General features: G+C 33.8%; 2 protein-coding genes across 2 annotated transcripts; both read left to right on the plus strand.

Annotated features, from left to right (window-relative positions):
* Positions 1-13,010: 13,010 nt before the first annotated feature.
* LOC139869229 (uncharacterized) lies at positions 13,011-14,096 on the plus strand. The gene has a single exon (XM_071857547.1). The coding sequence runs from the start codon at positions 13,011-13,013 to the stop codon at positions 14,094-14,096; it is 1,086 nt and encodes a 361-aa protein (XP_071713648.1).
* Positions 14,097-15,255: 1,159 nt separating this feature from the next.
* Positions 15,256-16,323, plus strand: LOC139869230 (uncharacterized). The gene is made up of 2 exons (XM_071857548.1): positions 15,256-15,730; positions 15,902-16,323. The coding sequence occupies exons 1-2, from the start codon at positions 15,256-15,258 to the stop codon at positions 16,321-16,323; spliced, it is 897 nt and encodes a 298-aa protein (XP_071713649.1).
* Positions 16,324-17,439: the final 1,116 nt, after the last annotated feature.

The following is a 17,439-nucleotide window of genomic DNA, read 5'->3' on the forward strand; positions in this document are numbered from 1 at the left end:
TTAAATGGTGATTGTCTATACGTAGAAATCATCAGATGTTAAAAACCTGGAATTTATATATTCATTTATGAAATACCTTTTCAAACGAATACAATGTTACAAAATGTATCACATAGAGGTCAAATACCTCGCAATGGGACCAGATGTTGACGTGTTCGTCCATATGGATTTGGAGCGATCGTCACATGACTAGTGCTCGAGTATATATGATTATGCATGTTTGTATGCTTAGTTTCGTCGTTAAATAGTTTATGATAAATCACAAATTTGATACATATGCTACTGAGATAAGGTATATGATATGCATGTCGTTGAAAAGCTAAAGAAAAATTAATAACTTTTCATTTAGAAATCGTGTGGGTTCGATGAACGGATTAAAAGATATGGTCAACTGAATTATTATTAATTTTAATATTATTATTAAAACGATTATTATAATTGTTATCAGTTGATGTTATTACTAAAATTATCTTTATTACTAAAAATTAATATTTTTATTGAAACTATCATTTTATTATTTTTATCATTATTATTATTATCAATATTATTTAATCAAATAAATATGCGTACAAAGATATTTTTACCACACGTAATATAATTACATTAATAATACATACCATTATATTTTTATGATATTAAGTGAATTTTATAAATTTTATTACTTGAGATATATAAAAGTATATTTTTATCATATATAAATTTAAATATAAATTTTTATTTATTAATAAATGACTGGTATTATTTAGTATAATAAGATCTGATAAATATATTTAAATATATAAAACGACTATATATAAGTTATATAATAAACATGTATAGATTTTGGAAGTCATTTTGGGTCAAGTTGACTTTTGTTGACGTTTGCATGTCGGTCTCGAGCATTAGGATTGTGATACACTACGACTTGACCTAAATTGTTAGACAGATATTGACCAACATATAAATATATATACTTAATATAGGTTCGTGAATCCGAGGCCAACCTTGCACTTGTTAAATGACGTTATATGTATTTTTACTATGAAATACAGTATGGTGAGTTTTATTTGCTCCCTTTTTATATATATTTCTGGGCTGAGAATACATGCGCTGTTTTATAAATATTTTACGAAATAGGCACAAATACTAAAACTAATTCTATGTGGGTTTAAACCAGAAATATACCCTTAGCTTGGTAACATTAAACTACTTGTCTATGTACGGTAGGCGCGAATCCTAAAGATAGATCTATTGGGCCTGACAAACCCCATCCTGACTATGGGATGCTTTAGTACTTCGAGGTTATTTTAAACACACCTGATCTGGTGTACTTCAGAGGGTAAAACATGAACGTTAAGGCTTGTTACCGGGTGCCTACAACTTATAGAATACTTTTATACACTTGCGAGTGTACATATATTTATAAACGGAAATCTCGTGGTCTATTAATATATTGAAATGATTGTTATGATAAATCTATGAACTCACCAACCTTTTGGTTGACACTTTAAAGCATGTTTATTCTCAGGTATTAAAGAAATCTTCCGCTGTGCATTAGCTCATTTTCAGGATATTACTTGGAGTCATTCATGGCATATTTTGAAAGACTTTGCATTCGAGTCATTGAGTTCATCAAGATTATTATTAAACCAATTATAGTTGGATGTATTATGAAATGGTGTGCATGCCGTCAACTTTCGTTGTAAAGAAAGTTTGTCTTTTAAAAACGAATGTAATGTTGTAAAATGTATCATATAGAGGTCAAATACCTCGCGATGTAATCAACTATTGTGAATCGTTTATAATGTATATGAACGGGTCCTTTCAGTTGGTATAAGAGCGGTGGTCTTAGCGAACCAGGTCTGCATTAGTGTGTCTAACTGATAGTCGTTAGGATGCATTAGTGAGTCTGGACTTCGACCGTGTTTGCATGTCAAAAGTTTTGCTCATCATTTTTGTCAGAAATTATCTGCTTATCATTCTTGGTCTAGACACATCTTATTGCATTGATTGCATGAATAGTGTATAGACAAAATTCATATCTTAGCGTATCTGCTAATTCATATCTTAGCGTATCTGTTACTGTAAACTTTGACTGACATATTTCGTAAATTCCTCCGTAATCTACGAAACCTTTTGCTCTATATAATTAGAATACCACCCGATAGCCGGAAAATCATTTCATATCGAAAAAAATTCTTTATTCAATCGTACGAAATGGAATTCGTCATTAGTTCAAGTCCCTCGGATTCCGAAATGGAATTCCACTCAAGTTCCGAAAGCAGTGTGACCGGAATGGATCAACCAATTATCCATCATCTATTTTGGATGAATTGGGGATGGGTTCGTAATCTACTTAACCATTGGAGACAAGAAGAAGGTGATCCTTTTCATCCACCACATTGCCCTCTTGGCAATGAACCTGAAGCACTTACCGGCGAACCTGTCCGAAACACCATTTTCTCTCTCATTTCCAGAGTATCTCGTCATGATTATATACTACACCAAATTCTAGATCTTATCTATCCGCTCGTCCGAACCGACAATCACCCCAGTGTAATAGAAGAAGTCAACGAGCTTCGCGCTCGGGTAGTGGCTTTGGAGAATATGGTGCAAAGGTTACAAACACCAGCAGCAGCACCAGCAGCATAACAAGTACCACCATCAACAACATCAACAGTGCCATTACCACCACCAACAACAACCGCATCGCAAACCTCAACTTCATAATCTGTCCCACGAGCATCGACGTCATACGCCATGTAGATACCAAGGAATACCACAACGATGAATTATTGATTCATAACTTCATTGGGAAAACATTCTACGACGATTATGTAATTTCTAAAGTTTAGAAATTATCTATCCTAGCCTTAACCATAAATCAAATGAGTTTAATTTAATATTAACTCATTAAATCTATATTACATCTGAAGAAATATACACATATATATTTTCATAAAGACTGTAATAAAATTCTTTTGTACAAAATATTAATTGTGAAATATTTTTTAACAGGTAGGTAATACCCGAGAGATATATAAATTCACAATTAATATGTTACATTCTTCGAATCAGATTCAGCAAATCATCCATTATACTCCCTTCTTTCACAACAATATACATTCTTTTATAGAAATCAAAACAACCATACTCATTCAAAATCTAATTACATATTCTGATTTTGAAATCTCAGAATTCGATTCAAGATATAACCGAAATCATCACTCTTAGATTTCTACATCTTTTAAAACTATACTTTGACTTCAAAACTGTCCTAGAACCTCATTTCTATTCATGGAACTCACAAAATATTTGTATCATTCAAAATCTTAGAACATCATATGTATATTAACAATTACAATATGTGTTCAAACACTTCAAAATTCTTAAAGACATGCGAAATGATGATCCAACCACACATTACCCACTGTCATGCACCTGAAAAGCTCTCAAAACCAAAGTTATAGTTTAACACGTATCCTTGTCAGATCCTTTGATATTTATTACTAAATATAATTTTTCAATCTCTTTTCAAAATAGACAGTTTTGTCATAGCTTCAACAAATCACCTTCATTTGTTTATACGAATAAACCTTATTATAACAATTACCCCTTCATCATTGTTACCGGGGAACCTTTCATATCTCGCCACATTAGCAGTAAACTTATCAACAACTTCATTAATCTTCGACTTAAGCCTCTCCGAAAAGCCACTATACTTATTCATTAAAACCCCATCATGTACTCACCTACATCCTGTAATAATAATTGTCACACCAACTACTGGGAATTAGCAATCAGTATTTTGAATTCCGCGACAATTTTACGTCAAAAGTTATATGTATACATATAACGTCTATCTCCTAGACTTACATACTTCGAATGTGAATTTTCTGAAAAACATCCCAAACTATGAACTAGTTCTCTGAAATTGGAAAAATGCTGATAAGGCAGCAAAAACTGTAACGACTTTAACAGTCAAAAATTTGATGATAAAGAATAGTATGGTGGTAAAGCTGAGAAAAAGAGAAGGTTTGATACTGGAAAACGGATTGAGCAGACCATGAAGGAGGCTGTGGACAAATCACAAAGACTAAACCTGCCTTCAAAGGATCCAAATGATTCAGTGTCTACTGAAATCGTTAGCAAACACCTTACTTCTTATTCTAAACCTTCACAGACAAATCTTCTTCATCATCCATCTATGTTAAGAATTCTAAGATATCATCGTATCTTTTATTATAAATATCTTCGATATTCCTGAAGATATTTTCACAACTATTCTTATCCAAAATATTCTATCTATTCACAATATCTGCGTTACAACATAAAAAGAAACTGTGTTAGTTTCTAAATTATGAAGAAGAAAAAATTCGAATTTAAAATAGGAATGTTTTTGAAGTAGTGTTGGGAACTGAAGCATGAGTTAGTATAATATAATGACACTTAATCAATGTGATTATATTACAGTAAGTCATACTGAGTTTCTAATGGAACGTGATGATTCACAGAACATACCGTCATCATGTACTATTTACACGACTCTTACATTCTACCCAATTTCCAAACATATTAAGAACATATCATCTTGATAGCTCTATATTTTCGGATATTCTGGTAATTGCCAAATCAAGATCGTGCCATTACGATTTTCTTCTTGGAACATTAACTATGTTCATCCAAAAATTCATATCTATAAATTCTGGACCATTATCCACTTGACTTAAGGTCGGGAAGAGAAAACGAAAGCATGAAGCTCCGAAATATAATGGAGAATATAAAGCCCGATAACAACCCTGAAATTACAAGCCTTGTATATCAATGTGTATAGCAATATAAAGACACGGGAGAATGAAAAACACAATAACCCCAAGGTAATGGTAGAAGAAAATAACTTCCTCCGGTGGTAGATGAAAAAGAAGAATGACAGATATGAAAGTTAAGAGTATATCAAGAATCAATACTGGATGAAGCATATTAACGAATGCTTTAAAGTATGAATTGGGGAGAAATACTAGAAGGTGTGAGCTGTGGAAATAAAGAAACGAAGGGGTGGATTTATAGTAAAATATCAGACAGAGAAATCGAGACAGATTATCGCATTTAATCAAATATGATCATGATTTCCTTAATCGCCGAAGAACCAAATCTTATTGCAAAGATTTTCTTTAAATTCCATGAATTCCGAAAATCAATCATAACTACGTCATCGGTTAAAACGAATATACGTTTACTCATTTCACTCTCTTGCGATAACTTCACTTATACTCTTCGCGTAATCAAATTATTTTATCTATATTACTCAATGATGATAAAACTCTATTTATCAACTCATATTCGTCATGAAAACATTTTTAAAGTTAGCCATGACGACCTCGATCAAATGTCGGGACGAAATTTCTTTAACGGGTAGGTACTGTGACGACCCGGAAATTTCCGACCAAATTTAAACCTAACCTTTATATGTTTTCGACACGATAAGCATAATTTGTAATGTTGAATCTCAAAAAGTTTGGAACTACATTCATGTAATCAATTACCCTTTGACCGTGTTCGACGATTCACGAACAATTATGTGTATATAGATATGTATATATAATATATAATAACTGAAAACATTAACAAAGTATTTGATATATATGATACTTTACATGAACGTATTTGTTTCGATATATCTATCGACAGAATTAAGAGATAATATCAAATGATTGAATTATCAGATACATTATGATATGATTACGGGCCAATGTTATGAGGTCCACTGTGATTTAAGAAATCTATTCTTTTTGACAATATTCGGAAAATGGTAAAGTGATCTATAAGTAAGAACGTGGAGTGTAAATAACTTAGATGTTGGATATCGACAAGTTAAGTAACTCGACATTTTTCATTAAGATGATTTCATACGTTTATTAAACCTTTGGACTTTATCCCATGCTTCACCAACAGACTGTAATTTAAAAACTTGAAACCTATTATGAATATATATAATTCTACTTTTCTAAAATGTTTATGATATAACGATTTAAATTAATATTAAATATATTTATACGCGTATTATACGTACATAGTTTTATACTTTTACTATACTTTAACTTTACCTTTACTTTACTTTTACTTTACTTTTACTTTACTTTAACTTTAATAATTCACTTTAATAATTCATACTTTAATAATTCACTTTAATAATTCATACTTTAATAATTCACTTTAATAATTCATACTTTAATAATTTACTTTAATAATTCATACTTTAATAATTCACTTTAATAATTCAAAAATCTATTATAAATAGAATTCAATAGGTTTCATTATTTCATAGAAATTTGAAAATATATTTCTCTAAACTCTCTTAATCAAATTACATATATATATTTACTTAGTATTATTTCAAGATATTATTAGTATACATAAAATACTACGATGGAGTTATATTCAGACGATTTCAAAATAAGTTTTCAAACGGGATAGAGCTAAGGAAATTATGGGTTATAACTATGGAGGTTATGGGTATTGTTCGAGGGTATTGCTCGTGAGGTCAACCTAACGTTTATCATTTTCAGTGCGTCTACGTACTTTCCTGCAATATTGAATCACAATATTGATACGTGAGCATTCATATCTTATCTTTTATATATTAATAGTGTATCCCTGACTAGTGCTCGAGTATATATGATTATGCATGTTTGTATGCTTAGTTTCGTCGTTAAATAGTTTATGATAAATCACAAATTTGATACATATGCTACTGAGATAAGATATATGATATGCATGTCGTTGAAAAGCTAAAGAAAAATTAATAACTTTTCATTTAGAAATCGTGTGGGTTCGATGAACGGATTAAAAGATATGGTCAATTGAATTATTATTAATTTTAATATTATTATTAAAACGATTATTATAATTGTTATCAGTTGATGTTATTACTAAAATTATATTTATTACTAAAAATTAATATTTTTATTGAAACTATCATTTTATTATTTTTATCATTATTATTATTATCAATATTATTTAATCAAATAAATATGCGTACAAAGATATTTTTACCACACGTAATATAATTACATTAATAATACATACCATTATATTTTTATGATATTAAGTGAATTTTATAAATTTTATTACTTGAGATATATAAAAGTATATTTTTATCATATATAAATTTAAATATAAATTTTTATTTATTAATAAATGACTGGTATTATTTAGTATAATAAGATCTGATAAATATATTTAAATATATAAAACGACTATATATAAGTTATATAATAAACATGTATAGATTTTGGAAGTCATTTTGGGTCAAGTTGACTTTTGTTGACGTTTGCATGTCGGTCTCGAGCATTAGGATTGTGATACACTACGACTTGACCTAAATTGTTAGACAGATATTGACCAACATATAAATATATATACTTAATATAGGTTCGTGAATCCGAGGCCAACCTTGCACTTGTTAAATGACGTTATATGTATTTTTACTATGAAATACAGTATGGTGAGTTTCATTTGCTCCCTTTTTATATATATTTCTGGGCTGAGAATACATGCACTGTTTTATAAATGTTTTACGAAATAGGCACAAATACTAAAACTAATTCTATGTGGGTTTAAACCAGAAATATACCCTTAGCTTGGTAACATTAAACTACTTGTCTATACGGTAGGCGCGAATCCTAAAGATAGATCAATTGGGCCTGACAAACCCCATCCTGACTATGGGATGCTTTAGTACTTCGAGGTTATTTTAAACACACCTGATCTGGTGTACTTCAGAGGGTAAAACATGAACGTTAAGGCTTGTTACCGGGTGCCTACAACTTATAGAATACTTTTATACACTTGCGAGTGTACATATATTTATAAACGGAAATCTTGTGGTCTATTAATATATTGAAATGATTGTTATGATAAACCTATGAACTCACCAACCTTTTGGTTGACACTTTAAAGCATGTTTATTCTCAGGTATTAAAGAAATCTTCCGCTGTGCATTAGCTCATTTTCAGGATATTACTTGGAGTCATTCATGGCATATTTTGAAAGACTTTGCATTCGAGTCATTGAGTTCATCAAGATTATTATTAAACCAATTATAGTTGGATGTATTATGAAATGGTGTGCATGCGGTCAACTTTCGTTGTAAAGAAAGTTTGTCTTTTAAAAACGAATGTAATGTTTGTAAAATGTATCATATAGAGGTCAAATACCTCGCTATGTAATCAACTATTGTGAATCGTTTATAATGTATATGAACGGGTCCTTTCATAAACAATGCTCAACTGATTCCAAATCATCATTACACAGGGGACATCTCACACTATGAAGGTCAATGCCCCGTTTGTCAAGTTCGAGTAGCACCGGTATTCTCCTTTTTTGCACCCGCCAAATAAAAATTTCCACTTTTTTGGGTACAAATGCATTTTCCAGAGTACAATCCTAAGAAGAAAATTGCGCCAACATATTTGACTCAAGAATAGTAGATAATTTTTTAACCGTGAACGTACCGTTTGAGGCCAAACACCATGACCATCTATCTGTTGGGCTGTTTACGAAGGGAAACCCAGAATAAGTTCGATCAGTACCTGCAGTTCACTGTTAGTTCTACCGTTTGGTTCTCTAATCCAACACCACTCGAACGCTACACCAGTATCTCTAGCTTTTACTCGATCTACGATTCTGACCTCCTTTTCTGATTCTAGTCGAAAAATTCTTGGAAATAGGTTGCAAAGTTTGTCCGTCCCAATCCAGTGTTCCAACCAAAATGACTTAGGGTAAATAGCTAAAAATGGAAGAATACCCAATAAAGTTAATTGATCAATTTAGGTTTGACTTAGGGTATAAATAAACAACTAAACAAGTAATATTAATATTTTCCTCAACACCATGCTCTATCGACTAAGTGAGTAGTGCATAGTGCCTTTCCATTTTTTCAAATGATATACTTGGGGTTTCAAACCTCCAGTGAGTGACTATAAATGATTATGTCACCGGGATTTTTAGATATATAATATAATAATATGTGTACATTTATAAACATATGCAATTTTCAAAGACCTTATTGCTAGGGGTGGTTAGTATTTGGTTTGAAACTGCGAAACCTGAAAACTAAACCGGAAAAAAACCCAAACCGAATTTAAAAAACGTTTTTCGGATCGAGTCAAACTGAAACCGAATTTGAATTCGGTTTTCAGTTTTGAAAATTCTGAATTCGGTTTAACCGAAAACCGAATTCAAAACCGAATTCAAAATTTTTATATATTTAATTTGTATATATATGTTTTAATGTCATTATAATCTAGGATCCAATCAATAAAATATGTTCTCACTCATATGAGGATTTGGTAGCTCATATTATAATTATGTTACTTAAATTAATATGTTATTCTTCTTAATAACAGAAGCAGTAAATGGCATAATTAAGCTGTAAATATTCATAAATCATCGAATTGTTGATAATTTAATAGTACATCGTTGTTTTAGGATATAAATAAATAAGACATCAGTAACGCCACAATTAAACTACCATAATTCTTAGTTTTTTCATAATATTCGGTTTGAACAGAAAACCGAACCGAATCCGAATTCGAATTCAGTTTTCAGTTCGGTTTGATTTTAACTTTGAATTTGGTTTTTGGTTCGGTTTTCTGTTTTGCCCAAAAAAAAATTTAAAACCGAATACACCGAACGGAATAAACCGAACAAACCGAAAACCGAACCGATGAACACCCCTACTTATTGCTGATCAGTATTAAAGGAACTATCTAGAGTAATGAGTTTGAATCTCGCCGTAAATAAAAAGTGTGTTTGTTTGTTTTTTTAAAAAAAAAATATTTGTTAAATGTAATAAATGTTATATATTATTATGAATTAATAAAGTCATTTTAGTGTGTATTATTTGAGTAGATATCAGCAAGACTCGTATATAGATTACTTCACCATAGCATATAACAATATTTATTCTATAAAGGTTGACATTTGTTTTGAGATGAATAAAGTGATTACGAATTTCACATAACAAAGAACATGACAAGAGTTGGATATAATAAGGAATCAATAGTGGCATTCTTATATGTGTGTCTATGAGTGATGTGTAAATTATATTTAGCTAAAAAGAATGGGTCTTTATGCAACTTTCAGTAACAAACTTGGAACGCACTCAAGGAATGATGGCTTCCTTCTAAAAGACTTCACCTCTGTTGTAAAGTGATTTACACTATACCAAAAATATATCATGAATTACACCTAAAATGGTTTGATTCTAAAAAGTTAGGCATGGTGCAATTTCGGAGACGATTGTTAAAATATAATATTAACAATTCGGATAAATTCAACTATCGTCCAAGGATTTATATTTTTATATTTTTACCTTTATGTTTTAACTAGTTCGGTTCAGCCCGCGCGATGCGACGGGGTCTTTCGGTCCGCGTATTCATGTTTAATGCAGTTTTATTTACAGAAGGGAAAACGGCTCATGTGTTATGCGTTATTGTTGGTGTCGTCGTCTTTAGTGTTATTTAAAATATGTTCGGTTTAAACGTAGTTAGTTTCTTTTTCCTGAGAAAATTATTCCGAGCCTGACGGTGCTGGCGGAAAAATTTAACTCCTGGCGAGCAGAAAGATACGGTCTGTCGTTGTGTTTAGTGTTTTTTAAAAAGTGTTCGTTTCGAATGTAGTTAGTATCGTTTTGTTCATAAAATTATTTCGAGTCTGACGGTATTGTCGAAAAAATTTAAGTTGCGGCGAGCGAGAAGATACGGGCTGTCGTTGTTTTTAGCTTTTTTAAAAAGTGTTCGTTTCAAACGTAGTTAGTCTCGTTTTGTTCATAATAATATTTCGAGTTTAATGGAGTGCTCGGTGAAGTTTAAATCGGAGCGAGGAGGAAGATACGGGCTGTTGAAGGGTACGGGGGAAGTTTTTATTTTAAGTTTCGGAATTGACAGTTTACCCCCTTAGAGTACAGGGTATCTTTTGTTAAGGTCCAAAAGTTGAGGGGTTTTTTTGCATTTTTTGAGGCATTTTTTTGGTCAATGTCGTTTTGACCAAATTTGTGAGGGGGTGGGGATGAAACGACATAATTTCCCACGGGTTTTAGTTATATAAGTATTAATTAGTGCAATTCATATCGTGAAGCTATAAGATCATTCCCAACCTTCGTGAGACCATTCACTACGCAAATGAAAATTGTTCTTGTGTTGTGGATGAGATTTTTGATAATGTGGCATTGTAGTGAGATTAAGGGAGTGTTGTGGTAAAATATATTGTTGTGGTGTTGTGATGTTTTGGATAAAATATAATTAGTATTGAGTTAATTAATATCGTATTGAAATAAATAAAAAAGAAAAGAAAAAAACCTGATTGGCTCTCCCATCGTTGTCGGTACCGTGGTCCGCCCCCACGATGACACCACAATTTGATGCACACTGACAGCATAGGGGCTGTTGTGAATTGTTATGGGGCAACGATGCTCTTCGTTGTTGTCCGTAGAGAATGGTCTTAGAGAAGGTAGTTTGTTTCCGCTAAGTTGCTAACCAAGATAGGGACTATCTCATCAGATCGCTCGCCAGCCACAACCGTAATGATCCCTGGCATTTAGATTATGGGACCCACAGTTTTCTCTTTGTGTATAATTTATGCTTTATATATTTTACATATTATATTATATTGATACTTTTATTATTTGATGAAATATAGAGAATGTTTAGTTGAAGCAATGTTAAAGTTTGTTGTGCTGATGTGACACTAATGTGAAGAAGAGAAGCTCGGTTAAGTAGCGTTAAAATAGGAAGTGTACGTTCTAAAGAACAACCATATCGTGGAACATGCTTTTCTTCGTGTATTCAATTATAATTTCGTAAAACCAACTAATAATTTGTTTTAATACATTAATTGGTTACAAAATGCATACGGGATTTATGTGTCTTCATAGTGTGTACACTTTCCTGTACTATAAGTTTCACAAATGTACGCCTGATATTTTGTACCAATCCTTATCTTCATCCTTATCTATGTTTAGTAAAAGTAGACGTTCAAACATTTGGCGCCAACCAAACCTTTCACCATTAATTACGCTCAACGTTAAACAAAGTGTCCATCATTTTTTGGCGTGCTTTTGGCGCCGAGGGTGGGACCCAACATTTTACTAACGAAGGGTTAGTGTGAGAAAAGTGAAATGAGTTGATACTTACATAAAAATGATGTTGAAAAAAAGTTTAGTGTAAAGATGTGAAGTTGTGATGTGATCCAGCGGTTGGTGGCCTGCTTTCTTTATGGGAGGTTAGGAGTTCGATGATCATACATAGCATTGTATATGTATATTTTTAAGTGCAAAAGGCTGAAAACAACAATTGCGCAAAGTATGCTTAAGGGATTAGGGAGATCCGCTGAAGTTAAATTTTGCGAATCAGATTGCGCACTAATAAAGATTGCGCATTCATTCCGCCAAGGCAACGCGGATGATGGTTAATCCACACACCACGAATATCTCAGAAACTATAAATAGAGAGCTTGGCCTCTCATATATAGGTTGTTGATTCTCCACCATTTACTCTAGCCTTTGTAATTTTCACTTGTGACTTTGCCCAAGGAATTTTTACATTGTGTTAAGGTGAATTATGCTAATCAATAATCAAAACCGGGTCGGGGTGGTTGATCACTTAACTGTTAAAGTGAAAGACGATCATCAGGGCCCAAAACAATCATCAACATCCCATTCCATCCCTCTAATCTCATTGCACTCAATCCTTAATTAAGTAACTTTAATATAGGATTGATCAATTGGCACCATCCGTGGGACACGTTCAAAATTGAATTTGAAATTTTTGATTTCTGCTATCGAATAGTAAAATTGCTTATTTAATTTTAACCGTGTATTTGTTCTGATGATCTACAGGTAAACACGTTTGAAACTCACGGCAATTTGATCATTCGTCGGAATAACAGGCAATGTTAACAATGTTTGTGATAATTTTGCTACTATGCAAGTAGATATTAAAAAGAGGAGAAGAAAATGAAAATCCGCAGAAATGCTTCAGAAATGGCAGTTCGCACCAATAAGTTTCCCTGAAATGCAAAGCGAAGATTTCTCCAAAATGCCGATAGTAATATCGTGCAAAATTGCACAGACTGGAATCACAATTATGAAGGTCCATGTTGATAATGGCAGTAGTGTTGATATTGTTTATGAGCAATATTTTGTTCGGTTGCCTGAGAGCATTAAGACGAATTTAAAACCCACCGCAGCCACGCTAACTGGATTTGCGGAAGAATCTTCATTGCCTATTCGGCAATTATCTTTAAGTATTGAGCTTGTCGATGAAAATGATGCTAACTTGGTGCGCCAAGCACAATTAGACTTATATGTTATGCGGACTTCTTCCCGCTACAATATGTTATTAGGCAGATTTGCGTTGTGCAAATTTGGAATTGTTCCATCTACTATTCATGGCATGATTAAATTTACAATGCGTAAAGGCGTTGCGACGGTGAACTCTGCAAGTATCATCCCTATTTGCGCAACTGTTAACATGAAAGGCGCAGTTAAAGAATGCGCTGATGCTGAGGATAACATGGTAGTGGTTAATCTTAAGTATCCTGATCAAAAAATTAAAATTGGTCTCAATATTAATGCGGATAAAAAAGCGCAAATTGTACAGTTACTCATGAAATACATAGACGTTTTTGCTTGGTGTGAAAGACATATGACTGGTGTTCCGCGTCATATAGCGGAACACAAGCTTAATGTCAATCCTGCTTTAAAACCTGTAGTCCAAAAACGCAGGGGTATGGCCCCAGATCGCATTAAATGGTTATGCGAAGAGGTAACAAAGTTAGTCGCAGCAGGAATTTTACGCGAAGTCAAATACCAATCATGGGTCGCAAACCCAGTCCTAGTAAAGAAGCCTGATGGCTCATGGCGGATGTGTATTGATTTCAAGGATCTCAATAAAGCATGTCCTAAATACAATTACCCGCTTCCGGAAATTGATTTGAAGGTGGAGTCATTGCATGCCTTTCCGTTCAAGTGTTTTTTAGATGCCGCGTATAATTTCTTATATAATGATGCATTTTGGTTTAATCAATGCGGGCGCAATGTATCAGCGGCTAATTGACACTGCGTTTGAAACCCAAATTAGGCGTAACCTTGAAGCTTATGTGGATGATTTAGTAATCAAAAGTAAAACGCAAGCGCATATTATGATTGATATGCGGGAAACATTTGATACATTGCGCAAGATAAATATGAAGCTTAACCCATTGAAATGTAGTTTTGGCGAGACAGAAGGAAAGTTTTTGGGCTATCTATTTACTGAACAGGGTATTCAAGCTAACCCGAAGAAAATAACGGCTATCGAAAATATGACTGTGCCTAAGACAGTTAAAGAGGTGCAAAGTTTGACGGGCAAGTTGGCTGCATTAACAAGATTTTTGTCCAAGGCCGCAGAAAGGCAATTGCCATTTTTCAAAACCTTGAAGGGTTGTTTAAAGCAAAAAAGCTTTGTATGGATAAGTGAGGCTGAAATCGCGTTTCAAGAAATGAAGAAATTGTTAAAAAGTTTGCCAACGTTATTGGCACCAATAGAAGGCGAAATCTTTTACCTCTACATATCAGTCGCAAATGAGGCTTTTAGCTCAGTTTTAGTTGCGAAAAGAGACAAAATACAAAAGCCGGTGTATTTTGTTATCGAAGCTCTTACGGGTAGTGAAATAAACTATGCCCCCATTGAAAAGTTCGTGTACGCGCTTATATTAACATCGCGAAGATTTCGGAGATATTTTCAAGGTCATCTAATTCATTTGTTAACCAATATGCCACTAAAACAGGTTCTAACAAAGCCAGAGATATCTGGTAGGCTCGCGATATGGGCAGTGGAGTTAGGTGCTTATGAAATCTGATATCTTCCGCGCAATGCTATAAAGGGGCAAGTCTTACCGAATTACCTCGCAGAGATGTCTGGTGAGATGGAGGTAATCCATGAGCGAACAGAGCTAAAGCCGGTGCAAGGAGAAACATGAGATTTATTTACAGATGGAGCCTCATGTGCAGAGGGTGCTCGTGCAGGTCTAGTGTTAACAGCCCCAAGTGGAGAGGAGCATACGTACGTACTACGTTTTAATTTCTATGTCACAAATAATGAGGTCGAATATGAAGCGCTACTTGCTGGTTTGAATATTTTAAATAAAATGCATGTCACAAAACTGCGCGCTTACACAGATTCACAGTTAGTGGCAAATCAGTTCAATGGCTCCTTATAAGCGCATGAACTCTCAATGCAAAAATATTTGAAGTTATTGCAAGATTTGGCTACGCGGTTTGAGCATTTTGAACTTGCACAGGTGCCAAGAAGCCAAAATAAGAAAGCGAACGCGCTAAGTAAGTTTGCCGCGTTAACATTCTCACACTTTCAAAAGCAAGTTTGGGTTGAGGAGTTGCCAAGCAAGTCAATTGATGATGATCTAATGGTTGCGTCTATTGAAGAAGAACAACCAAACTGGATGGAACCAATCATGCAGTACATCCGCAATAATGTTTTATCGGATGACAAACGCGAAGCTCGATTGGTTCGTGAGCGAACACCAATGTACATCATCCAAAATGATATTTTATATCATAAGTCCTATTGTGGCCCAATGATGCGGTGTGTTGGCCCAATTGAAGCTGAGATGATAGTTGGTGAAGTGCACAATGGTTCTTGCGCATTGCATTCAGGCTATAAAACCATTGCGGCTAAGATTATGCGGATGGGTTACTTTTGGCCATCCTTATACCGCGATGTGGCAAAAATTGTTAAACGCTGTATGAGTTGCGAAAGTTATGCGCCGCATAATAGGATGCCAAGACATGATATGATCCATGTTAACTCGCCATGGCCATTTTGCAATTGGGCTATTGACATTGTGAGACCATTTTCCACAGGTCCTGGCAATGTAAAGTTTTTAATTGTAGCAATCGACTATTTTAAAAAATGGGTTGAGGTGAAGGCAGTTCGCACTATCACTGGAGTGCAAGTGCGTAATTTTGTTTGGGAGCACATCGTGTGCAGATTCAGCATTCCGCGAGAGTTGGTTAGCGATAATGGGGATCAAATAGCGAAAGACCCATTCAAAACGTGGTGTACTGATTTAAATATAATCCAGAAATTTACGTCGGTTGCGCATCCTCAAGCTAATGGCCTATGCGAAGTAACTAATCGTGACATTGTAAGCGGAATCAAAAAGTGCTTATATGAAAAATGCACTGGTTTGGTGGATGAGTTACCCAATGTTTTATGGGCGCATCATACTACTTTCAAGAAAAGTACGGGCGAAACGCCTTTTAGTTTGGTATTTGGTTCCTAGGAAATAATACCCGCTGAAATTCTTGTGCCAACACATCTAGTCGCTAACTTTGATGAAGAAGCGAACAATGAGGCTTTATGTGAAAACTTGAATTTAATTGAAGATCGCAGGTTAATGGCCGCTATTAAGGAAGCAAATAAAAAAAGCAAATCGATAAATATTACAACAAAAGAGTGCACGCATTGTCCTTCGATGTAAGCAAATGGGTATTGCGGAACAATGGCGCGAGTCGAGCAGAAAAACTTGGTAAGCTAGGACCTAATTGGGAGGGCCCTTATCAAGTTGTTGCTATTAACGCAGCGGGTTCATACAAACTCGCATACATAGTGTAACATCCCGCATTTTTCCGTTAAATTATTTTAACGCCCGTCTTTTTATTTTATATACTACTCTTCGTATCTAGATTCGTATCTTCCGTTACTTAGAGTTTCAAATGTTCACGTTGTCTAATTATAACATCTCTCGTTTGCTCTAGCGTAATTAAAATATTCGTTCGGTTAATTACCGCACCCGACTACAAACTTGAGGGACTAATCGTGTCAAGTGGCCAAAGTGGTGACTAGGTTAACTAGTCAACCACCTCACCACCTCCACTCATTCATTCATCTTCTCTTTTACTACTTCCACTTTATTCTCTCAAACACCAACTCAAAGAATCATCATCTATTTTAAATCTAACAAACTTTCTTTAAAACAAATTACATATTCAGAATCCTTGCATCTTCCTCGTCGAATCCATTCCAACTTCATCTCATTTGGGTAACTTTCTAAAAACACTAGATTTTATGTTCTTGATGATTTTGACTTATAAAAGTGTTCGTCAGTGTCTATGGCTCGAGTCTAACATGAATATATGATTTGTATGCTCGATCTTGTTGTTTTAGTGTAACTAGCTTGAACTTGCAAAGTGTGTATTAAATCTTGAATTTTGGATGATTAAATGTTGTTGTTATGATAAAGTTCATGCATTAAATGCGTTACTAGCATCACTAGCTTCATTTTGATGTGTAGGTTGATTAAGAAAACTTCATTAACATGATTATTGAATTTGTGATTTTGGGTTAGGGTTTGATAGACTTAAATATGAACTTTCGATGCATTGAATGCTATGAAATG

The sequence above is a fragment of the Rutidosis leptorrhynchoides genome, chromosome 9 (genome assembly GCF_046630445.1).
Source record: "Rutidosis leptorrhynchoides isolate AG116_Rl617_1_P2 chromosome 9, CSIRO_AGI_Rlap_v1, whole genome shotgun sequence".
Taxonomy (NCBI): domain Eukaryota; kingdom Viridiplantae; phylum Streptophyta; class Magnoliopsida; order Asterales; family Asteraceae; genus Rutidosis; species Rutidosis leptorrhynchoides.

Excerpts from the sequence above, each read along its gene's own strand:
- LOC139869229 (XM_071857547.1), top strand. The coding sequence starts at position 13,011 with ATGCTTCAGAAATGGCAGTTCGCACCAATAAGTTTCCCTGAAATGCAA.
- LOC139869230 (XM_071857548.1), top strand. The coding sequence starts at position 15,256 with ATGCAAAAATATTTGAAGTTATTGCAAGATTTGGCTACGCGGTTTGAG. Across the intron at positions 15,731-15,901 it reads GGCTAAGATTATGCGGATGG|GTCCTGGCAATGTAAAGTTT; the intron begins GTTACTTTTGGC and ends CATTTTCCACAG.